The sequence below is a fragment of the Corvus cornix genome, chromosome Z (assembly GCF_000738735.6).
Source record: "Corvus cornix cornix isolate S_Up_H32 chromosome Z, ASM73873v5, whole genome shotgun sequence".
Classification (NCBI taxonomy): Eukaryota; Metazoa; Chordata; class Aves; order Passeriformes; family Corvidae; genus Corvus; species Corvus cornix.
The window spans coordinates 14,352,310-14,377,105 of record NC_046357.1 but is presented as its reverse complement, the minus strand read 5'-3'; the positions used below and the strand labels follow the sequence as shown (position 1 = coordinate 14,377,105).

General features: G+C 43.7%; 2 protein-coding genes across 4 annotated transcripts in view; both read right to left on the bottom strand.

Moving 5' to 3' along the window:
* Positions 1-269: 269 nt before the first annotated feature.
* Positions 270-2,860, bottom strand: MRPL17 (mitochondrial ribosomal protein L17). Its single transcript, XM_039567243.1, is given in 8 exon segments — positions 270-651; positions 653-709; positions 711-782; positions 857-904; positions 907-927; positions 1,016-1,060; positions 1,062-1,115; positions 1,117-2,860. Coding segments are annotated over 8 exon segments (507 nt in total). The 5' UTR covers positions 1,192-2,860; the 3' UTR covers positions 270-516.
* Positions 2,861-2,949: 89 nt separating this feature from the next.
* The window catches only part of CCBE1 (collagen and calcium binding EGF domains 1), a 96,561-nt gene continuing 74,714 nt past the window's right edge, over positions 2,950-24,796 (bottom strand). For 2 of the 3 annotated variants that reach the window (XM_039567240.1, XM_039567241.1), the window contains 8 exons: positions 22,727-22,861; positions 21,944-22,081; positions 16,660-16,766; positions 11,663-11,783; positions 9,608-9,747; positions 9,491-9,526; positions 8,504-8,539; positions 2,950-6,968 (listed from right to left, as the gene is read on the bottom strand). In XM_039567240.1, coding sequence (XP_039423174.1) covers positions 6,735-6,968; positions 8,504-8,539; positions 9,491-9,526; positions 9,608-9,747; positions 11,663-11,783; positions 16,660-16,766; positions 21,944-22,081; positions 22,727-22,861 — 947 coding nt within the window. In that variant the 3' untranslated portion in view covers positions 2,950-6,734. Of the gene's footprint in view, positions 6,969-8,503; positions 8,540-9,480; positions 9,527-9,607; positions 9,748-11,662; positions 11,784-16,659; positions 16,767-21,943; positions 22,082-22,726; positions 22,862-24,796 lie in introns of all 3 variants that reach the window. The other variant, XM_039567242.1, reaches the window with a different exon arrangement.

Below are 24,796 nucleotides of genomic sequence, written 5' to 3'. Positions count from 1 at the left end.
GAATTAAGCTGTGCCAGGGTAGGTTTATGTAGGACATTAGGAGGAATTTCTTCACAGAAAGGGTGAATAGACACAAATGGTCTGCCCAGGAGGTGGTGGAGTCACTGTCCCTGGAGGTGTTAAAAGAACACCTGGATGTCTTAGTGCCATGGCACTTAGTGCCATGCTCTGTTGTCCCGGTGGTGTTTGGTCATAGGTTGGATTTGATAACTTCAGAGGTCTTTTCTGACTTAAATGATTCTCCAAATACAATTCAAATACAAGCAAACTGACTTTTTGAACAAAGTTTATTTACACAGAGAATATAAACCATCAGGCCTCCTAGCTCGATTTCCTTCTCCTGCTGAGTCACTAGTCAAACCACTGGAAGCAGCCAGTAAACTCAGCCCTTGCCGCGGCAACTTCCATCACCCTCCAGCCCTCCTGCCACACCTTCCCTTCCCGTGCCCCAGGACAGCAACCCGGCCTGGTTGCGCGGGCAGCTCCCCTGGAGCCCGCTGGGGGCACAGGGGGACCCTAGACAGGGGTTCCCCGGGAGGCGGCCGCCCGCTGCGCGTCCTGCCGGTACCCCTTGAGCAGCTGGTTCAGCAGCGTCTTGTCGGAGTCGCGGCGCGGGCGGACGAGCGGCGGGAGCGGGTTCCCCTTCAGCTCGGATCACCGCCATCTTAGCGCGGTCCAGCCCGTCCCGGTTGGGGATCTGAAGCAGGCGCCGTGTAGCTGCCGGGGTGCGGCTGGAAGCGGGGCGCCAGCACCTTGAACAGCTTGTGGATGAGGTCCTTCTCCTGCGGGGCGGCACGCTCAGCTCCGGCACCGCGCCGGGCCGGGCCTCGGGGGTGTGGGGCTGGGCGGTACTTACGGTCAGCCAGAAATCCGCCATGCGCATGGCGCGCTCGTCCTTGTCCCCCCCGCTTTGGCGTAGTCGATGAGCTGCCGGGAGGAAGGAGGCGGTGGGTTGAGAGTGCCTCGGCCGCCCGCCGCCCCCCCGGCCCGGCCCCGGCGCGGTGCCGCCGCTCACCCGCTCGGTGTAGCCGCGCATCTCGTCGGCCCGCGCCCAGGGCGTTCTCGATGCGCTCATGCCGCACCAGCGCCGTCACCAGGTTCCGCAGCAGGTCCAGGGCGCGACCGCGGGCTGAGCCCGAGCCGCCGGTACACGCGGCCATGCGAGATGGCGGCCGCCACCGACAGCCGCATCCCGCCGCTCGACCGCCCCCCGGCCCGGCCGCCGCCGCCGCCTCCCGGTAGCGCCCGAGCGCCGCACAGCGCGCCGGGAACTGTAGTCACAGCCACACAATCCCACAATCCCGCAATCCCGGAACGGGTTGGGTTGGAAAGGGACACGGCGGGACTCCTGGTCCAGCCTCCCTGCTCGAACAGGGTCGTCCTGGAGCACGCGGGATAGGAGTCCCTCCGATGAGGGAGACTCCGCAGCCTCTCCGGGAAATCTGTTCCAGTGCTCGGTCACCCGAACGGCAAAGAAGTTCTTCCTCATGTGCAGGTGGAACTTCCTGTGCATCGGCTTGCGCCCGTCGCCTCGTGTCCTATTGCGGGGAACCACCGAGCAGCGCTTGTTCCATCCTCTGACATCTCCCTGCAGATACTGACAGGCGCTTAAATGCCCAGCTCGCTCAGCCTTTTTTCGTAAAGGATGCTTCAGTCCCTTAATTATTTTTGTGACCCTCCTCTGGACCCGGTCCAGGAGCTACACGTCTCTTGCGCTGAGGAGCCCAGAACTGGACACAGCCCTCCATGCTGAGGAGAGGGACACGATCACCTCCCGCACGCTGCTGGCATTGCTCTTCCTCATGCAGTCCAGCCCGCAGCCGTCTGACCGGGACAGGGAGCCGGGACAGAGCCGGCGGAGCTGGGAGGTGGCTGCGGGCGCAAAGGAGCCGCGCCGCGGCGATCCATTGTCCCGGCCGTCCTCTGTTAGTTCTTTTTAAAACTATCGGAGATGAGCTAATTAAACAGGCAGATTTTAAAATGCCTAACTTTAATACACTGCTGTGTAACTGGTTAAAATTAAAAGGACGACATCATCATGTCATACGAATACCATCTGGCTTTCCCCAAATACAGACATCAAGTAACTGAGATTCTGCTTTTCGTGAATTCTTGACAGTTCTGTTATCATACAATCACGGAACAATACTACTAGCAGGATTCCCAGTAAAACTGGGAACTCCTTTGTCTGCCTTTTCATTCTTAGATCTGCTAACAATAGATTTTTGTCTAACATTTTGCCTCCACTATTTACTTTGTTTACACATTTACCCGCATGTCGGCGATCCTGGATCCTGGTGGTGGAGTCGGATCCTGCATCCTGGTGGTGGAGTCGGATCCTGCCAGGGAAGACAGCCAGCCCGGCAGGGTGCCAACCCTGCGGCTGCCCCTGAGGCATTGGGCAGGCAGGGTGGGCTCTGCAGGGAGGAGGGGGCAAGCTGGGCTCCTCGCTGCCCCTCAGCTGTCGGACACAGCCTGCAGGATGCTCCTGGGCTGCGGGAAGGGGCTCCACTGGGTGCGTGCGAGGGGCAGGCAAGGCCTGATGGAGCCTGTGTATTATTCCCTCTTTTCCCCATCACTGGTGGCGGGATGCCAGACAGCTCCGGACCCCCGTATTGCATCCCCAGGATGTGCAGAAGCTGCACACACTGGCAGCATGGGGTGGGGACTGCTGTATCCAACCTCATGTAGTCCTGATGTGGCACAGGAGCCACCATCCGTCCACAGAGCAGAGGTGGTTGTCTGCTTTATTCCCGTAAAGACTGAAACCCACCCTAGCTTGCAAGAGCACATGCCCCAGAGTCAAAGAACTAAGACAGTATTGTTCAGCTCCAAGAAAAATGCTAGAAGGCAGCGTAAGGAGGTTTCCTGCCATCTGTTTCTTCAAGCCAACATCACTGTGTTTCAGAGAAAGGGCGATGTGTAACAAAAAAGCAGCTACCAACAGTGTAAGAAAAAATATCTTTGTTATTACGAATACATCATAAAATCACAGTCATCTTATACACATTTTAGTATTTCATATATAAATAAAGTGAACAGTATAGTTATTGGAATGTGTAAAAGGAACAAACATATGGGGGTTTTTTAATGTGAAATTAACAGAGAATTGGACCCCATCCCCATCTTTTGTTGCTGCTCTGGGACTTGGTACATTAACCCTGAAATACTTCTAGGCAGAAGGCTCTTCAAGCTGTGATGCCAACAGCAACTCCAGGCATTACCCTAATGCCATTTACAATCAATTTTCCTCTCCTTTTCCTAATTTCTGACTATATAGGAGTTCTTGTGTGTCAGAACTACAGCTGTGTAAGAAAGACTAAACCTTTATGTACCTGGCACAGTGTTGAAAGAAAAAAAATTTCAAGATTCATGATTTTGTTAAACCCATTAACAATCAGAATTTTCTCATCACTACACAGTCTTGCAAATGTTTCCATTAAATATATTTCTAATATTAATAAAATAACAAATTCTTTATTATCCTTCTGCTTATAACTTGATGTCTTAACATCAAAATAATATTTCTTTCTAATAAAATTATACATATCATTTATATGAAACAAAGTTGTCATGTGCATGAGCCTAGTAATGAGACTAGCCACAACTGTAGAAGTTTCTACTTTCTTGTTTTGGATTCTTGGGGGAGTTTGTTATTTTTGGAGCCACAGAGTAATAAATAATTTGCAAGGTTATGTCTTCTCTGGCTACCAGTAACAAAACTTAAGATTGGAAATGATTCCTCTGCTCTGGCTGTATGAAATGTTGGGTATGCTGAAGAAAATGACACTTTTCTAAGCCTTTATGTGTTTACAGCAAAATCTGAATGAAATGTTGCTGATACAATGTGTTATGAGTTATCATACAGTTAATCAGAAATGAGAAAGTTCTATGCAAAGATCTCAGCTGCATGCAGACCGAAGGCTGACCCTTCCCAGCCAGCTGGGCTCAGTGGGACTCTCGCTGTTGCTTGAATTCCTATGTCGTGTTGGGTGGACTTGTCTTTTCCATAGTGTCCTCTCCTTGCTGTTGACACTCAAACAGTTTTGAGGCAGAAAATCTGGACAGAGGAGGGCAAGGACAAGGGGAAAACCAAGGAACATGTTCTGTGACCTTTTTTGTATGAAGCAAGCAATGTGAAAGCCAATGAAAGGGAAGTCACTGAGGTTTCCACTCAGAAAGGCATGTAAATATGTGCTATGTTTATATTCAAGAACCTCTAGGACAACTTTCTGTACTTACAGTGAAATATGTATTTTACCTGCTTTTCTGGTCCAGTCTCAGAATAGCCCTTCCCTGGATACTTACACACGGCAGGGCAGTTGTCACCTCTTCCTGAATTTGATGGTCAAACTGGGGGAACTTCTCATTTGGTATGTGTCTCTATTTGGAAAAGCAAAACTTAAAACTAAAATAAGTGCCTTTTTTAGAATACATCACCTTGTGGGCAGAGGGCAATAGAATTTAGTTGAAATGAGTCACTTAGGAAGTGACTCATCTAATGTAAGTTAGATCATTCAGTATCTCATGGTCAAAAACCTGCAGCTACTAATTCTCTAGTGGGATCCAGCCTGATCCAACAGGGTGCAGTGGTAAACATATGCAAGAGTTCCATAATTTGCTAGATTTAAAAGTAACATTTGACATTTAACAAATTTAATTAAAATTGCATATTTATAAATGATGTAATTTATACTCCGTTGCCTGCTTGAAATTAAGAAAATAAGACATAAATGCCTCAGTTCATACTGTCTTTCAGGTTTTATCGAGCCTGCTGCATATAAGACCGTCCCTCTGTTGGCCACAGGTTCCTTCTTCAGGTCTCCCTTATTATGTGATTCACAAGATTACTTGGATCTGCAGCTGCTGGCAGAGCTCCTCCCAGACAGAGGAGAAGCCCAAGGACCACAGGGTGAGATCACTGTAATTTTTTTTCAGCTATCCCCACAACTTAGGCATTGCTTTGTAAATAGTGATACAGATATAACATGAAAAGAAATACAGAACACTTGTGTAATGCCCTTGCTTGTGGCTTAGTGGCAGTGAGAAATTGGGAAACGGCTACAGGAATGAGCACATCCTCTTAAGAGAACACACAGAAGTTATAGAAAAGGCTAGACAGCCAGCTGTTTACACAGCCTGACCTGTACTGATGCTGTCAGGATTACACCAACTATCTTTTGGCCCAGAGAAGGGAAGGGAATCCAAGCCTTTATATATTATCTGAAAAGGCCCTTCTTATATTTTCACCTGTATTTATTTTACTAGAACATGCAAGCCCTGGCAAACATGGCAAAATAACAACTTTTTCTTTACATTTGTAACATGGACACTACTGAACACTAAACATACTGTAGAAGTAGCAGCTACACAGACTCAACATTGAAATTTTGTGCTTAATATACTCCTTTATATTCTAAGCATGGCAAAGTCCTCAGCAGCTGTGGTAATCCAAAAGAAATGGCAACATACATCATCCATGAGGTATGGTATAACTTGTGCATCCAATTTTCCAGTGTAAATAAAGGGCACTCCCTTTTATCCCCATTCATAATATAGGATCCCATGTGCAGTATCTCACCTTAGCCATCCTCGTACCAGTTGAAATATTTTGTCATGTGCACTCCTGCACCTACTCACACTCCTCATACACCCAGCCAAACATGCTGCCACTCTGTGTTCCAGTTTGGTGAACGCCATTTAGTTTGGTCTCATGCAGCAGAGGAACAAAACAGATGGAAGCTCTTTGCAAACATGAGGCCTTCTCTCTGGTGTTGATTTCACTCAGACTTCAGAATTTCACCAAGGAAGACCTGCACCTGCAGGATGTCAGAATTGGACTCTTTCTGCAAGGCTGGGATATATTTTGTACTTGCCAATAAGCCTGCTTGATTCATTTTGGTTTCCTGCTTTAAACATCCCCTTTATCTTGTTCATCTTTGTGTAATGTATCCGACATGAATCTGTTGAGAAAGAAAACTGGCCTTCACACTGAGGAGTGGGACAATGGTAAAGAAAAAGTAGTGTTTGTTTAAGACAAATACATCTTTTGACTGTCTTTGAATGATACTCTAGCAACACAAAGCCAAATAATTTCCAGATCAAGCAGCAGCACCCTTGTTTAACCCTTCAACTTTTTTTTTTTTTGCCTTTTTCTGCCATGATGAGGCATAATAGAGGACACGTCTCACTTACAGGTGGCCTGCACTGTGAAACAGGGATCCACTTCTCACGCTCTCCTAGGCCTGGGGACAGTAGCTGGAGACTCGAGTTCAGTGATATAATTTATTTGCATTCGTAAAGTAACTATGGACCAAGGTATTTGTTACTGACATCATTCAGGGATGATGTTCAGCTAACACTCTGTCCCTGGCAAAATTTGGGTACTGGGTCATTTGGACATAGAATGCAAAGTAGGCGGATGGAATGCTGTGGTCTGTGTTATTAGCTAGAGCATGCCTTAATCATATTATATGCTAAGAAGGTTTTTTTGATAGTCTAGGTACAATGCACAGTGCAGGCTTGGCGATACGGAATTTCTGCAAGGAGGCTACCATGAACCAGGAAAGCTACAGTACAGGCAGCATGGTTCAGGAAAAGCAGAAATAATATATGTATATATATATATATATGTATATGTGTGTATATATATATATATATATACATATTACATTTTCAGTGCATTTTTTTATATAGAAGAATTCTAAAGAGGCTTTGTTTTTCAGTAGGCATAGCTAAGGATGGTCTGCCTTCTGTATCCTGGTGTTTCTGGATGTTGCCCGTGGTTTGTAGTCTTCTCCGGATCCAAAATCCACTGTGTCGTGATAGTTTGTGAATTCCTGAGGTAACGGAAACTCCTCTGTTGATGAATGAGTCCTGTGTCCAAACACTCTGTCTTGCAGCTCAGCGATGTCGTTTCTGATGTCTGCCATCATCAGCAATAGGAAATCAAATGAACCTGGTGGGCCCTGCAGTCACAAGGCACTGCCATTAATAACAATCCACCTTGCTCTTACAGTTTTCAAACTGTCTGATAGAATTACTCCTGCAAGGGTTGTTCAGTAAAATACTGCTTCATACCAGTTGCCAAAAGCCAGTGGTCTGGTTTTCAACCGACTTTGCTCAGGAAAAAACTTTCAAAAGAATCAAATGTTTTCGCAGACAGAGCCTACATTTACAAGATGCTCAGCCCTTTTGTCACTTAAAAATTGCTTTGCTTCATAAGAGTATCTTGACACCTCATGGGAATAGAGGAGATTAATCTTGGTTCCTTGTCTTCTTGTTTATTAAACTGACAGAAATTGCATTCTTAGAATGAGTAATCAACAGATTCTTTTAAGACTGCTGTTATTTGGCAATTGTCTTTTCAATAGGATAACCTTGCTGCTGTCCATCACTTACTTAGTATATTGGTAATTACAATGCAGAGAGTATCTAATTTTAGAAAATCATTATTTCTTTTTAGCTGACTTCACACAGTAAAATAAGCTGTTTAATAGTGAGCACACCCTGCTGGGCACACTCTTAAAAATCAACTCCACCAATGAGAAAATACTGTAAGTAAATTCATAGATCATAGAATGGTTTGGATTGGAAGGGACCTTAAAGATCATGTAGTCCCAGCACCTCTGCATGGGCATGGATGCTTTTCACTAGACCAGGTTTCTCAAAGCCCCTTCCAGCCTGGCCTTGAACACTTTCAGGGACGGGGCATTCACAGTTTCTCTGGGCAACCTGTGCCAGTGTCTCACCACCCTCACAGTACAGAATTTTTCCTAGTATCTAATTTAAACCTGCTCTCTTTCATTTTGAAGCCATTCCTCTTTATCCTGTCACTACATGCCCTTGTATATAGTCCCTCGCCATCTTCCTTGTTGGCTCCCTTCAGGTACTGGAAGGCTGCAATTAGGTCACCCTGAAGCCTTCTTTTTTCCAGGCTGAACAATCCCAACTCTCTCAGCCTTTCCTCATAGGAGAGATGCTCCAGCCCTCTAATCATCTTGGTGGCCTCCTCTGGACTTGCTCCAACAGGTCCATGTCCTTCCTGTGCTGGGGACCCCAGAGTTTTTTAAAACAAGTTCACCTGAAAACAGATTGTCAATACTCGTTCCTTCTTCTGAACTCAAAACCTATAGTTTCACAAATCCGAGAGAGATGAGGGACAGGATTTTAAAAGGTTCTAGAGATCAAATTCCCATTGAGAGCAGGGTTAGAACTGTACTAAGTAGCACCCTGTGTGGTTCTGCCTTCTAAGGGTGTCTCAGTGCCACTGTAAGGCTGAGGTGCACCCACAGGCCTTTGGTCACACACCCAGTAAGGGAAGAGGTTTGTAAGAAAAAACATTTGGATGAAAACAGGCAATTACTTTGTTTCCAACAACATTTTCTGTGTATGTAAATTATCTGTTCTCTTGGCACAGTTTTTTTCTTTAACTTTTGGCTGACCTGTAGTTAGTAGTCAACATGATTCTGTTGTGGAAATTCCTCCTGTGTGGAATACTTACAGGTATCCCCTTTGGTCCTGGTGCTCCTCTCTCCCCCTGTAATCAATTACACCTCAGTTAGTTTGCTGTGACTAAAGGAAATTAAAAAGTCACCATTTGCCTCTGCAAAAAGTCACCATTTGCCTCCCTTACTGTCCCCAGATCCCAAATCATCAGCTCGTGTTTCTTTGTAAAAAGAAAAGGAAGTGAAGGAGGAATGCAATAAAATTGTTGCTTATTCTAGTGGTAGAAGAGTGGGGCATTTCTGATATTTCTCCTGGACAGTAACAAGTGAATCATGAACAGGAAGAATTCACAGTGAATGACAAGGGCTAAAGCATCAAAGTTTCTTCACGGAAAAGCCAAAAAATCTGCAGAGAAAGAAAAGAATGCTGTGTGACATGCAACCTGACAGGACTATTTGCAAGATTTTAGGAACTGCAAACACAAAACAGCAGAAGGGTGACATGAAGGAGTGGGACAATGTGGTGGCTGATTGACCTGTGGTACAAGAGACAGAGAGAGTTCTTGGTAAGACAGTTTCTGATGCCAAAGACTTAGTGGTTATGGTGAGGGAAAGAAGCCTCTCCCAGGATGCCTTGTTCGGTTATGTCAATGTACCCCAGTTCAGCTTCCCCAGTTGGCTCCTGGTGTTAGCCACAGCCCTGTACTTAAGCTCGAGCTGTCACGTGCTTGGGGTCATTTGCCTCTAGAACCCTTCACAAGTTGTAGCAATAAAGTGCCTTCTGTGGAACTCTAAGCAAGGACCCTTCTCAACTCCTTGACGTCAGCTTAATATTACTGAAGCCATCCATGCGTCTGTGCATTCATGCCTGTGAGCCACAGAGCCGGCAGGGACCCCAGTAATAGGACAACAGGATGTTTTCATCTTAGCAGAGGAAATGAGGTGGTGTAAGGGTGTGACTACAAGTGTGTAGGGTCTCTCTAGCAAGCCTGCACTTCACATGTGCATGAGCCCGTCTTATGGAAATTAGTACCTCTCCTCACCTTGCTACCATCTCTCCCTGGGGCACCAGGTGGGCCCTGCAAGAGAAAAGAAAGTGTTCACAAGTTGTGGAGCTAATGGCAATTGTGCAGTGCATGACAGGAGACAAGAATACTGACCACGGGGCCCCGTCTGCCCTGCTTAATGTGTGAAATGTCTGGAGATGGGCCCATAGGTCCCATTGATCCGCGAGGGCCTGGCTGTCCGGGAGGTCCAGGTAATCCAGGAGCTCCTTGACTCCCTTTAGGTCCTGGAGCCCCTGAAATCAAAAGCAAAAGTTACCTGCTGGGGAAAGCCTTCAGGATATTTCATCAAGAAGTGGGGAACAACCATTTTTTTAAAGACCCAAGGGCGTGGTTACTTTAACACACCCAAACCCATGACAGCACAACCAATACATCTGCATCTGCACATCAGCAGCCATCTGACACAACATTAACCCTTGCCACAGTAGCTACAAGAGATGACCACACAATTAAATCTTGTGTATAACAAGAATTTGAGTCTGCCAGGTGCTTAGGGACATAGACTGGGAATGAAAACAAAAGCAGAAATGCCTCATTTTCACACAAGGAAGAACAAATCACAATTGAAGGACATCTCATAAAAAGAAAGCCTCAGAAGACTCATGGGAATTTTGGGTCATTGGCATCTACATGACTGACACAAGCAAGCCCTTTCCAGTGGGAGGCTGTGCCTCTTTTGCCCAGTGCAATAGCCAGTGTGTTAGGGGCAAAAAAGGCTCTGTTCTTCCATTTTGCTTTATATTGTTTTCAACTTCTGCTGGTTCAGCAGAGCATGTTACTTTTTAGGAAGCACTCAGGCAACAAAACATATGTTTAGCTCAAGAGAAACAGTAGAAAACGTACACCAGAAAATCAGTCACCTGAAACAACATTTGCAGACAACAAAGACCACTAAAATGTCACTAGTTGAAACACTTCATGATTAGAGGGGGAAACACTTCTCTTCATACTGAGGGCACATGAAAGACATAGAGAATAAAAGGCACAGAGTGAAAAGGATTCAGCAGGACTGAATATGTACAGTTAGGATTTTCAGAGAGAGACAACTCAAGTTTAGTGATGACTCCCTGTGACTCTTCCAGCGGGGGCAGCAGGGGAGGTGAACAGGGATGGTTTCAGGGAGAGCAGAGTTCTACAGTACCTCGGACAGTTCAGTCATGGGGAAACCCAGTGGGTGGGAGACCTGCAGGGTCAGGCCTACCTTGGAGGGATTGCAAAGCAACCCACTGTACCATCAGAGTCTGTTGCAGAACCTCTAAACATACTGTCCTTGCACTTACAGTAAACTGAAGACCGAAGATACTCATCCTCCAGGAAAATGAGATAAAGATACAGAAAACAAAGCCAGACTGCAAAAGGGGGTATAAATGGGAGGATGGGGTGCAATTCAGAAGGGAGTAAATCAAGCCTTGTAAGGAATAGTTGCCAGTCCTCTGTAAGAATCCTTCTGAAATCCAGCACAATGCTAAGATTCCTTGGATTTATTGCTAACCCAAAATTAGATCTGCATTCAACAGAATTAGCAAAATTTTGAGTATTCCTGGCTGCCAGGTACAAGGTATCTGGATTAAGTTTGAGCTTTAGGACCTCTCTGTTTTTTGCATTATTTCAATCTACAACCTAACAAAGAAGGTGTGAGTGGAGTTATAATTTTCTTTTCATTTTCCTTTGGATCTGGTATATGACATAAAACCAACAGATGAATCCTTGCAAATCAGGCAAGGAAAAATAAAAGAGTTGGCACAAACTCCTACAAACTGAAAGCACATTTTCACCTCTACAACTGATAGTGAACTAAAGCAATAGATATTCCTGAAATGAAGCAGAGAGTGTTTTAAGACAGGGTTAAAATACAGGAAATAACAAGTGAAGCAGGTGAGATATCCCAGGGAGAGGGAGAAATTTAACGCATACAGGACAAACACAGCTTGCATGCCAAGAAACATATGGATTCACAATGGATGATGTTAGACAACTGGCAGAGGCTGACCATAACAACCATAAAGGTTTTTTTTTTTAATTTAGCACAAATGCAAACATAATATATCAGTGAAAATGTGAAACATATGAAATCAGATCACACTGGAAGACTGAAGTTTACTTTTTTAGTCCTAGCACTATTGCACATTCACATCCCTCTGGTCTTACCTGGAGGGCCTGGTTGGCCAGGCTGGCCTGGGGGGCCAGGGATATATGCATTAGAGGCAAGCACTTTTTCACCTGTGATTTGCTTGCTAAGATCAGCAGCATTATTTGGCAGCAAAGCAACCTGCCAAAACAAACAAACAAACAAATCTATGTAAGACCTTTACTGTTCAGCCTGATAAATCACATTCTTATTTAAGCTTTCATGTGAACAAACAGCTATTTAAATATTTCAGGAAAATATAAAGTGTTTATTCATATCCTTCATTGATATCATCAGAAAAACCTTCTTATTCTGTGAGTCTGTTCACTTTTCAAGTCACTGTGGAAATACTGCTAGCCAATCCAACAGAGGACAGTGGAAATTCAGGAGAGATATAGCAACAAGTTCTGAAAAACTTGAGTCTCATTGCTGCTTCTCAGAAAACTTATTTTTCCTTGTTTGAAGTTTCCTCTATTCATTTATTGCCTTTTCTCAGGGCAATATTTGCTCGGATATTTAAGTTCTTAAATGCTGCACAAGCCACTAACATTCCATAGATTTTAATGAGAACCCCAAATCCTTTGTGAATCTGGGCCTAGAAAGTAACCACACCGTTTAACCAAACAGATATCTGGATCTGCTTTGCATGGAGACACAAAGATAAAGTAAGTGAGAATGCAAGGAGAATTGCACGCTATAGTTTAAAGTGTCATTATTCATTACATGTTTAATTATCCATGAAAAGTTCATCTATCCAGTTGAATACATTTAATAATTAAACATATTTAGTAATATTCTGCAAATGTTTGGTCTCTCCAGAGGCAGCTGAAGGGAGATGACAAGCCAGGAGGCTGGTCTGCAGTGAGAAAAAAAGTTTATTAGTGTTGAGTGGCTGCATGTAGACTTAGGGATTTTGCTCTGCCAAATGGAGCTGAAGCACTATTTCAGCAATACCAGTGCAGACCTACCCCTGGGTGAGCTTTGTACCTTCTTGAATGGATTTGGCTCTCTGGATAATTTGATGCTGAATTCTGCAACATTTGCCTGGGAAAGCTGCATTAAGTAAAATAGATGAGGACTCCTGCTATCTGACCAAGCTTTTTGTCAGCCATTAGGAGTTCTCTGAGCTGGGCTGTTCTCAAGGCTCCTACGTGTTTCTGTAATTATTTGACATACATTCTTTTGTCATTACTTCAAACCTAATGTTTGTAATGCACAGGGGAAAAACCCAGCGTTATGCACCTGCAGTACCTATTTGAACTGGGCAAACAAGTTATTGCTTAAGGAATACAATTTAAAGGCAGGCAGTGCTGCTTGTAAATTGAGGTTGAATGCACAGAACAGTTCTGAAAAAAAAAGCCAGGAAAAAAAAAGTTGGAAATGCTGAGATAGTTCCTGGTGGCATTTCCAAAACATCAGTTTGATTTTTGAGACTGGAACTCAAAATGTGATGACAGGAACACAACAATTTATCAGCCATTTCCAAGTTACGTTTTGGAGACCATTGCAGTTCCAAAGACAAGAGACTACACTATAGGCAAATTAAGCATCGTGATGTAAGTCTTACAAGAATTTGATAGATTCACTCCACCCCTGCAGAAATCAGTGGCTGGATGAGGTAATATTTTCACAGAAGTCCCAAAGGGTGTTTCTTGTACACTCACTTCTATGAATCTGCTTTTCACAGAGAGTATGGGGATTCAGCATACCTATGGGCTCTGGGATGAGTTGTCATCTCTGCTTTTTCAAAGGAAAACATTTGCTTTGTTTACCAGTGACCCTGCAGCTTTCTCAGCCAACTTCCCAGCCAATGCAGCACAGACAAAACTGTGGGGCTACTGAAGATAAAGGACTACTCTGTGGGTCACAGCACCCTACCCCTGGGGCTGAAGAGGAAATTGCAGTAACTGGGGGCTCTCACAACATCAGTGGCCAGGGACCAGCATGGGAAGGTCTACTGACTGGCTATGGTCAGCAAAGTTTTGTTTCCTGGAGGTGTGTCCACCCTGTTCAGAGCAGGCTCTTGGCTGGATACAAAGGAAAGGCTTGCAAGGACCTTCATGCTGCAAAACTTCCACTACAAGACACAAATCAACCAAGGACTCTGCAGTGCCAATGCTGCCCTGCTAAAACGGAGACACAAAGTCAAATCCTGTGGCTGTCTGAGAGTATTATGTTTTTAAGGTAGTTTTTGTGAGAATATTTTCAGTGTCATCAGTGAGTGCTTCTCCTGAGTGGTGGCCACAGGTGAGTGGCAGATTAATTGAAGTAGTCTTTTTAGCTTGTGTGTAAATTTCTCAACATATCTCATTCTGGGGATCTATTGCTATATCAATTGATAAATAAATGTCACTTAGTACATAGACCCAGCCATGAATACTCTTCAGGTTATACTGCAACTGGTCAGACTGGAGTAAAAAGGTGCATTTAGTGGCAAAGACTCATCATGAAGGGGATTCGGAAGTGTATTCTTTTCTGATGCTTAGATATTTCCTCGTTCCTGCCAGCAAGGTTGTTGTAACAACTGAGTAAGTTAGAAAAGAAATCACATAGCTGCTGTGAAAGCATCTATGCATGCTTCCCCACTGAGTCAGCTGGACTTGAAGCATATGCTAGGAGTGCCAAAATACCCAGGCTCTGGTCTAGCTCACTGCTCTTTGATATCTTCTGGCCAGAAAATGGTTGTTTCATGCACTGGGCCAAACCATGTGTTTTTGTTGTTGACTCACAGCCTCTTAGGTATTGGCTACACTCACTGCCCTAATTTCTGTTTCACCTTTTAGCTGAACCAGGATCCTAGTACAGGGTGACCTTGGCTTTCTCCATCTACAGCTCCAAATCTTAATGGCCCTTGGAAAACAATGGGGTTTTTTTTCCATATGCATGCACATATTAGCAAGGGTAAATTCTAAAGAAAGATTGTTCTAGAAACAAGACTTCCATGTGCTGTCTTGCATGCTGCATTTGGAGTTTTGCATAGTTTCTAGGAGGTCTGTGGTTTAGAAAATTGGACAGTGCTTGTCAGGACTGACTTGGAACATGGCTTTCTAATTAAGATGTTTAAACACATCTGTGCAATAGGATCAAACTTACTTGTTGGGTTTTTTTTAATTGTTGGCTGTGTGTCAGCGTGCCAGATATTTTCCCCCCAGCTTTTCAGCTTTCCACTCTTCTTCCTTTCATCAAGGTCTTAGATCAATCTAGGACTGCCCACAGACCTCTAGTCTATCAGGACAATGCATCTTATTGGATGAGAGGCTTTTCTGCTAACCACAATTTTGAATAAAGTTCATAAAATTTGAAAGCCTTAACCACAAGACTGAAGACTCATTTCATAAACTTTCTCGCTGGCAGACAGAAATGAACTTTTCTATGCGAAACAGAACAGCTTTAACCACAGCTATTGAGAGGCATCCTCCCCAGAAGAACTTGGCCATGGGGAGTGGCTGGGGAAACATGAGGGTTGATGTCTCCCTGGGCAGAGAAGCACCATGGGGCCAGATCTCCACTCAGCATAGACAAAAGCTCTGCTCTCTGTGGGGTAAAAGTTGCTGAGGGTATCAGGAACCTTCTCTTCCAGCTCTTTCTGTTTAGAGCACAACCCAGTGGGTTCCCTCTGAGGATGCCAAGTAGATCAAGTCTCACTAGGAAGATACTGAGGGAAAAATTAAGTTATGGACTATGACAGGACTTAGCTATGAAGCAAGAGTGAGCTGCTTAATTTGTCCACAGCTACTGTACAAATGCCCACAGTGACAGGTGCCAGTGGTCTGAGTTTTCCTGGAATGAGTTTTGAGCACAAGCATCTAACAGCAGAAGTTAGACACAAAAAACTTCCATTAATTCCATCAATCAGCTCTTGCAGCAAACAATGTGACCCTCGGGTCCTTCCCTGGAGGTCAGTGTGAGCCTGCTCAGCATCACAGACAACAGCTGGAGAAACAGCCACTCAAAAGCATGGATCATTTTTAAATCTCTCTGCTACCAATTTTTTGAAAAACAGAATTTCCATCACATGTGAAATTCTGTCATGCCCACATTTGTGTTCAGACTGATTCAGAAGGAACACATGATATTTTGAGATTTTGGAGATAAAGAGTATCTCCAGCCTCAGTGAAAGTCACTTTAATGAAGCAGATTTCTTTCTTCCTAATATTAAATGAATAACATCAAATGCAGTGAGTGAATACACCAAATTGCGTTTTGACACAATGGAATGAAATTAATTGAGTACCCTGGCTGAAATTATTACAGCCTGTCAGCATGAATTGCTGAGGATATTCCTACAGAGAATTTCAATTTGAGAGAACTTCAGTGTTCAAAGGAGATGCCACTAGAAAAGGCATTACACCTGCATACCTGCATTTGGCTCTCCAAATCTGAGGCTGGATCTTTGCATTATTTCAATCCTACTAAAGTGCAAAAGGGAGCTACATATAGGAGCAGTTAAACTCCAGGGGAAATTCCTAAATGCACTGTTCTCTACTTGCAAGGAAACACATGAAGACAAAAAAAAGTTTTATGACTGAGGGTTTTTCCTCTTTAAATGGACAATCATATTTAAAGCTAGTGATGCTTTTGTTTACTCCCACACCTATTTGGAAAGAATCCTTTATCAGCACCCTTATTAATGCAAAATCATATTCCTGCATCTATGAAATGTCTTGCACTTGCTTACTCTGAAGGTGGATCATGTGCAAAATCTCGTGCGTTCAGAGTGAGTGAAAAGATCCGGCCCGCACAGATTGCCAAGAAACCCGGGCTCAGCCTGGAATGGGTGTTTGCCAGACTCTGTTAGCCTGAGCTTGGTAACACAGCTCCATGAACTTGTGCAGCAATGTGCTTCCAAGTTGTACAGAAGCGTAAGGGAGAGATGCCATTCCTACATGAGTTTAAAATACATTGCCATCCTCTCTGTTTGTACAAGGACCGCATGACAGCTCCAAACATTGAAATTAACCTCAGTTGTTGTAAAACATGCAGGTCTGGTAAAGACGTGACTGATCAGTGTTCATACCTTTTGCTTCAGCTGTAAAACCGTCTGCTTTATTTGATGGAATTCCTTGCAGGAGGCACAGCATGTCCCTGGTTTTGCCACATTTTCAGATTTCTCAGGAAGCCCAGCTGAAAGAAAGAAGTTTCTACTATAAAGATAAAGATTAAAAAAAAAGATATTCATAAAGTGATGGCACAAACAGCTTGAAGGTTGTTACATTTCCCCAGACTGTGAAAAGAGATACTTGCCATTATTAAATCTTTGACTGTGACTGTCTATGTAAAGCTGAGAAACTTTGCAGGGACAGCTCTGAGCACATTTTTAAAACAGCTGTTTCCAGTTAACAGTCCCCAAAGAATTCATTTTTTTAATACCTGGAAAAGTTCACACCCTTTCTTTTATCTTTTTGTTTAGGGTAGACTAACCCCATAGATCTGAACTGATTTACAGTCGCCTGAAGGGCAAATTTTCATATGCTATAAATTACAGTAAAATCCCTCACAATATGCTTATTTCACCCATTTTGCACAAACTGCTCTTTATCATCACGAGTTGTTCTCCATGTGATACGTTCAGCCTGGGCAGAGGTGGGGATTGAGATTAATGACAGGGATTTAAATCCACACAAGAGGAAGGGTCACATCTGTTGATACTATGCATGAATGGGATCTTTTCAAGAATCCATTAAATTATTCAAACTGTGAGAGATATTGCAAATGTTATTTTTGTCCTTTCCCCAGTACCATACACAGTCAAGCAGTTCTGCATTGCAAGGAAACAAGCATTGTTGTAACAGATGTCTGCTTAAAGACAAATCTGGTTTCCAAACCACAGGGTGGCACATACTGGCAAACTCTAGGTGAGTTTTTGTTCTCTTCAATGTTGCTGAGAAATATCAAGTGTATTGAGGCTCTGCATATGATGTATGACCTTGTATGATGTTACCTGGGAGGGTTGCTGGGCATGTGTGAGCACTGACCTTTCAGAGTATGTCCTGCAATGGAAAAACTCTGCAGGAGCTCCGGGTTAAAGCCACGGAGTCTTCAAAATCTTCAAAAGGATCAGCTGTGATGTGCTGAGTTACTGTGTTACACTTCTCACTTGGACACACCCTTAAATGCCCTTCATCTCTTTGGAAATGCATATTGATTTTGAGACACCTGCATCTTTTTAAATGAACCTCGAAGTTTCTAACATTAAAAATATTATGTGCTACTTGACTTTAAATATTTGCAGGGTCCTGTAAGGAAGACTGCGTCTACCTGATGGTCATCTATGGACCACCTATGCACATATTTATGAAAAACTGATCTTCAGTATGTTTAGTCTTTTGGATATAACGACATATCAGGTGTGATTGATTTTAGAAGACAAAAATTTGTCTCACTTATCTGCTAATCAGTTAGGTGAGAGGTGTAAGGGCAAGGTGCTGGAATAACCAGGAGCATTAAGACTGGTATTAGTACTGAACTGATTGGAAAATTGGGACACAAAGTCTTGGGTTTTTCTCCCAGTCATGAACTGCCTGTTCCCATGGCTGCATTCCAACACTCATATTATTTACCTTCTGTATTACACATATTATACATATATACACACAATATTACACATAATATTTACCATTTTTATGGCAGCAAGCACACACTGCTGTTTGAGCTTTGCAGCCCTTTCCCCAGCACAGGTTTAGTGCCTGATCAGCTTTCTGTGCAGTGTACAGATGGTTCAAAGATTTAAGGCCACATGGTACCACTTGGTGTTTTCCAATGGACTCTACACACCATAGATAGAATTTCCCCAAATTTCAGCTATGCTGGATTCAAGACTATTTAGCCACAAGACCTCTCAGAGGAACTCCAGCATTTCTGAGAAGGTACCAGAACACACAGCATTTGCTGCTTTCTTTCTTCTCTCCTGTATTCCTAATGCTAATCATTCTTCCTTTGATTCACTCCAAAGCCTCTTTGCCCATAAAGCTTTCTCTTGTAGATGAAATAATCTGCACCATGCAGGGCTTTTTTCCTTAAGAGGGAATTGAGGTGCTGTAATGAAGACACCTCTTGACATCTCTGTAAAATAAATTTGCTCTTGACCACAAGTCAGTTTTGTGGAGTTCTTACTCCCTCTCCAATTTCCACTGGGAAAAACCCAGTGTCTTGACATGCCCTTTTTTGGACCTGTGTAGGAGTTACAGATGCACGTATATGGAACCATTAGGAAAAAAAAAAAAAAAGCCTTTTTTTCTTTTCTTTTTTTTTCTTTTTCAAAGACCAATAAAGTCTGGATTTTGTACTAGTCTCAACAAAATTTTCTTTTAATAGCTATCTCACCAAATGAATTCTATCATTGTGTTAAGTAATGTTGCTGAAATCAACACAGAGTCATAGGGAGAAACTGCCAGAGTCTCTGCTGTTGGAAACCTAATGCAATCCCACCAGAATCAGTAGAATTATATGTAGATTAAGAAGCAGTGAATTTGGCCTCGTGCTTCATCATAAAACCCGGTTTATCTTCCAGAAGGATGTGGCACACGGGGCTGACAAGTATAGATAAAACAGGGCTGTAACAATCCATGGAGATGAATGCTGGGGGGATCAGCTAATGTTTGGGAAATGTCATACCAGTGAGATTTCTGCAAATCCAGTTGGATTGACTTGTCAGAGGAAGAAGTCCAACATCCTCATATGAGCAAGCATCCCATGAGAGAGGTGGAATCCCCCTAACTCATACCAGACAGAGGTGATGATTTGCCCAGGGAAGGAGTCATCCATCAAATGCTCTACCCCCATCCAACCCTGTATCAGGACCAAACTATGAGTAAAGCCAGAATAAAGTGTGGATAAAGCCAGAAGTCACCTAGGACAGGCAAGCGGGGGCAAAAGGCCATTGGATGGAGCCACCCACGCATGGGGCAGAAGCCGAGGTCACCTAGCAGGGTCAGTGGGGCCAGCACTGAGCGAGGCACTTACATAACCTATTTCCATTTCACAGACCTACACAAGGAAACTGAAATTATTTTGAAGAAGGCTTAAACCTGCCCCATTTTTATAAAGGTTTCCCAGAACACAAAGTCTAGCTCATGCATGACGTTGCTGTCCTGTTGGGGATCCTTTAATCTTGGTGAGACACTGGTGAGCCCTGTGGCACCTAGTGCTAAGAGATCTGCTTGGGGGAGTGATGTGTTTTCTTTGTGTATGGGCTCGGAGGCTGTGCCGTGCTGGTGCTGGAAGAGGAGGAGGTGCTGGCAGGGCAGAGCTCTGCGGGAGCTCTGCTGTGGGCGGTCTTCGCAGGGAGGCTGTTGAGCTGATCATCTGTGTTGTATTATCTGGGCTCAGCCTGCTGAGATGGTTTCCTCTGCCTACTTCTGCATGGGTAGCTGTATTGCCTCCATCAAATGGGACTGTGGATGCAAGAAAAAATGCTCCCTATTCTTGTGTCCACTGACCAACCCAAAGCTCTCTGTCAAGACACTTACAGAGCCCAAAAAAAGTGACCACATTGCAGCCACTTACAGAGCCAAAAAAGTGTCCAAATTGCATCCTTCGGGGATGGAGCAATGAAAACACGGCTGTATCTCCCGGAAAACATTCAACCTCGCTAGAGATGGGGAGGCGTACATGTCTTTTAGCCTCTCACACTAGATTTTAAAATAAGTTATAAGTGTTCAGGCTACGATGAAAAGCAAATGATGCGTTTATTAGGAAGCCGCTCCGGCACGGATGAGGTGCAGGGCTGGGGCTGGCCGCGGGGTGGAGCGTCGCTACAGCTGGTTCCTTACATAACCATTTTCCTAGGAATGAGTTACGGACACAGCTCCTCTCATTTTCACCAGAGGTCTGAAAATTCGCAGCATTTATGTGGAGTACAGCGGGGTAGCTGAGCAGAAAGCATCCTTCTTTACTCCGAACAGCTGATTTGGGAGATATCTGGAGAGATGTTGGGTATTTCATTCCAGACTATCTGCTGGAACTGACATTTTTATGTGCTGTGTACGTTCAGTGTAAAAATGGTGGTTTCAAACAGTAGAATTATTTCCACAGCCTTGAATATTTTGAATGGTTGGTTATCTTGAATGTTTTGGATATTACTGTATCAAGAAATTTGAACTACCCAGAGGAAAAGTTAAAAAACCCTCTCTATTTGTAAGGGGATTATCAAGGTTATATCTCTTTCCTTTATCACACACACACACACATAAGGAAAAAATGTTTTAAAACTACAAGGAACAATTAAAGCTAATGGAGTGGCTCCAGTTACACATTTTCAGATGAAAATCAAAATTATAAATTGCTCTGGCCATCCAGTGGGATTTGCATCACCCTGTGATACCACATTCAGTCATTAATTGATGAACCTGTGGTAAGTCACCATTCATCAAAAGTTGCTGGGGTTTTTTTCCAGAGCACTGTTCTCTTCCTTCTTCCTTTTAAAATTTACATATCGGTGTTTAATCTGTAATATTCTAAATGCTGTAATTTAATAACTGGGATGAGGTTAAAACCTTTAAAATCATTTATACACAGCACATGTATACACTTTGGACCAACAGTGAAATGCAAGAACAAGCCTTTACTTTTCTTTCTTTCCCATCACATTTCATCGTCAAAAAAGAAAAAAAAAAGAACGAAAAAAAATCTGACCCCAGCCACAGGACACAGAAACTAATTGAAGGTCAGCAGCATTTGGTCTTAGTCAATGTAATTTAGAAATTGATTTAAGCAATGCTTGAAAAGTGTGTTGGGCTCCCAGACACACATTTTTGGAGCCTCTAAGAGCCAAGGGTCTCTAGCCATCCAACCTAGGCCATTTGCTAATCTCAGATGTGGGCAGGTAAATACAAATTAAAGTTACTGAAATTATTGAATTAGCAGGTGAAATTAATGAAAGTTTTTAGGGCTCATCATCTGCTAATATTTTTTCCTATGTCTCCTTATCTCTGGACCACAAAAAAGGTACAATCCAGGTTGGTATCAAAGCAAAATACGGCTTTTAGCAACTGGATCCAGCAGAAATGATCTAACTGAAGCTGTAATGGTAAAGTTCACTATTCAGCTGTTCTGCCTCCATAGGGGAAGATGCCTTCCACATCCTCCAGTGAACTTGTGCATTAGAGGACAGCGTGTGGCAGGGCTGCTCCACAGGTGCTCAGGTGCCCCGTGAACAGCCCAGCTGCTCCAGGAGCATCAGCTACATCCCAGCTTTGGACCCCCAGCTCCAAGTGTAGCACTGGGAGCGGTTCCTTTTCATGACAGACCAGCTCTTTAGACACCCATTTGGCCCAGGACATTTAACCTGCACTAGCACCTGCCTTTATCTCCTTTGGTGCATGTCCTGCCATCCTCCTCCCGGACGTAGCCTTCATGACACTCGCACCTGTAGCTGCCCACGGTGTTGACACAGATCTGAGAGCACAGCGTCCCGTTGCTCGTGGCACACTCATCGATATCTGGAGAGAAGCAAAGTTAAAAATACCCTGTAGCTGGAGGTTTCAGACCTCAAATACAATAAAAGACTTCCTTTAGACATAAAAAGAGATTTTGTGGTTAAACAAACAAGTGATTGCAGCACCGCTGGAGCCTTTGGGCAAGATGCACTATATTGTTATTAATACACCTGGCATTTTATCACTGAACATTGCTCAACAGTCTCCTTGCATTGCAAAGCTCAATTCTGCAAACCTTGGCTTCCTGGCACGGCAAACCACGCAGAGCAGGACCATATGTAAATGATCAGTCCTGAATTATATACTGGCCATCTGAATCAAACCCCAAGGATTAGTTTTCATTATTAGGCCTGGTAATAATGCTTCAATATTTAGCAAATATGGCTCACAACCTGCAGGAGGAATTAAAGGAAAAATTACATCAGCCCAACACTTCAAAGTGTTTGGGTGTGTGTGTCTTGTAGGTAATACCTCCTAATAATTTCAGGGAAATCTAGATCTCTCAATTCTTAACATAGTTAATCCCCACATTTCTTCTTTAATAATATTGAGAACAAGAAAGGTTTCAGATCCTAACTGACTCCTGAAAGACCCAAGGGAGCAGCATAAATCATTAACCAGATGAGCTCAACATGCTCATCTACCCACCCAGGCAGTAAGGCTTCTCTCTGTTCCTGTGCCTCTCCCGATCATAGCGGTATCCAGGATAGCAGGTGCATAGGACTCGCCCAAAATTGTCAGTGCACTGCTGTTCACAGGGAGCTTCGGCACAGACATCGTAGTCTAAGGGAGAGAAAAACATGGTTAGGAAAAACACCAAAGGCAGTAGATGGATGATATTTTGACAGCAAACATTTCACCTCTCTGCTAATTAATACAAAGTTGAGTTACATTGTTTTTAAGGACTGAAGGAACCTAGATATAAAACATCCATGAGACATAAGCAAAGGAATATATTAAAATTGTAATTGCTATTCACAGCTTTACACTAGTTAGACTATTTCTTAAATTTGTATTTTAAGCAAGGGTCACTTTTGCAGTTGGCAGATTTTAAGAATTTTTTCACAGAAATATTAAATTACCTAAAACTTTAAAAAATTTTCTTCAATAGATTTTTAAGTCTGATAGCAACATTTCCTATGCAGAATACTGTGAAAAACCATGAGGCTAACTGCCAAAGCCAGGCAGAGAATACATCACAAAGAAAAGTTAATTACATCACATGTTAATTGTTCAAAGCCAGATATAACCCTTCTAGCAAAGAATGCATTGTTACAAACCCATCAGCTCTCTTAATAACAGCAGTGTGCAGATTAGGGTATGTTAGGGAAATCCCAGAATACTGAAGTCCCTGTTTGATACCCAAAGGAGGGAAAATCTGTTTCTAATTTCACTGCTATGCAGCAGCAGAGCTGAAGTCTTGGGAATGGATACCAGAGCACAACAGGGTCTGACCTGCATTTCTGTCCTGCCAGGGGCTGGATTTGGCCCCTGGTGTGGTGCTGTCCTCCTCCCAGGGCTGGGGGGAGAAGGACAGCTCCCAGCCATGGGTGTGAGGGTTTTGCAGCACCATAGGGAGCATCTTCCAGGAGATACCAGGAGATGAAGAGGCATCTGGTCTCAAAACCAGCTTAGGCACACCCTGCCCAAGGTCAGGTTTTACACCAAAGCAAGCAGCAGTTTCTGTGACCATTTCAAAGAACATCACCCCCCAGAGAGCATTCAGGTGGCTGTGACAATCCAGTGACTGGGTACTGGGGGCCACAGCAGAAATATCTCATCCATGCTCCAGACCAAACATGTCCAGACAAAATCTAAGTGGTTCAAGCGAGTTCCCAGCACAGCACTGTTTCCATCTACATCATTAAAACTCATTATTGACTCACCCTAATGACTAGCAGATACCTCTGGATATGATGATTGTTCCAAACAATTAAAACGAGCCAAGAGATGGTAAAGTAAATGAAAACACATTTTCTGTACTAAGTATATAGAGCACATGTGTAGCTCTGGGTTTAAAAGTGACAGTGTGCCAAAGTAGAGAAAAGCACAAAATGAGACTTAACAAGATGCTGTATCTCACACCAGAGCCCCTTAGACAAAAATGTACTATTGTAATAGACATACTACTGTAACAGTGCCAAGCATTCTGCTTGTCACCTCCTGAATAACAGGCATCCTTTCTTTCCTTCTTGCTGCACAACTTGAGGTCTGCCTGCAGTGCTGTGGTAGTGAATGGCAATGCTAGGACCCCTGCAGTAACCAGCGTCAAACAGTGCAGAGCCATTAAAGGAAAACATAGCTCTTACCTTCTAACTGTTCAGTCTGGGGGCAGTTTGGACTCTTTAGGTGATGCTGGGCTGTAAATTCCTGTTATATTTGACAGAACTAAATAGTCCCAACTATAAAGCATTGCTGGTGTTTCTCCTGGGCATGGTTGCAATTTTTGTTTTCCACTGAAACAAAGTCAGAGTGAGAACAGGATAGAAGGCCTGGAGGTGAAAATGCCTGCTCCTTGGCCAGCGTACCCACTCGGGTGCTGGACTTGGCCTGTGCTGTGTTCTGCTATTCAGAGCAGAGGTAAAACAAGCCCTGGCCTCCCTGTGCTTCCATGAGTAGATGTGCCCTAACAAAATAAAAAAACCCCAATACTGGAAGGGCCCATCTCCCATCACAAGCAGGAGCAGCTATGCATAAATTTTTCCTAGTTTTGCTTTT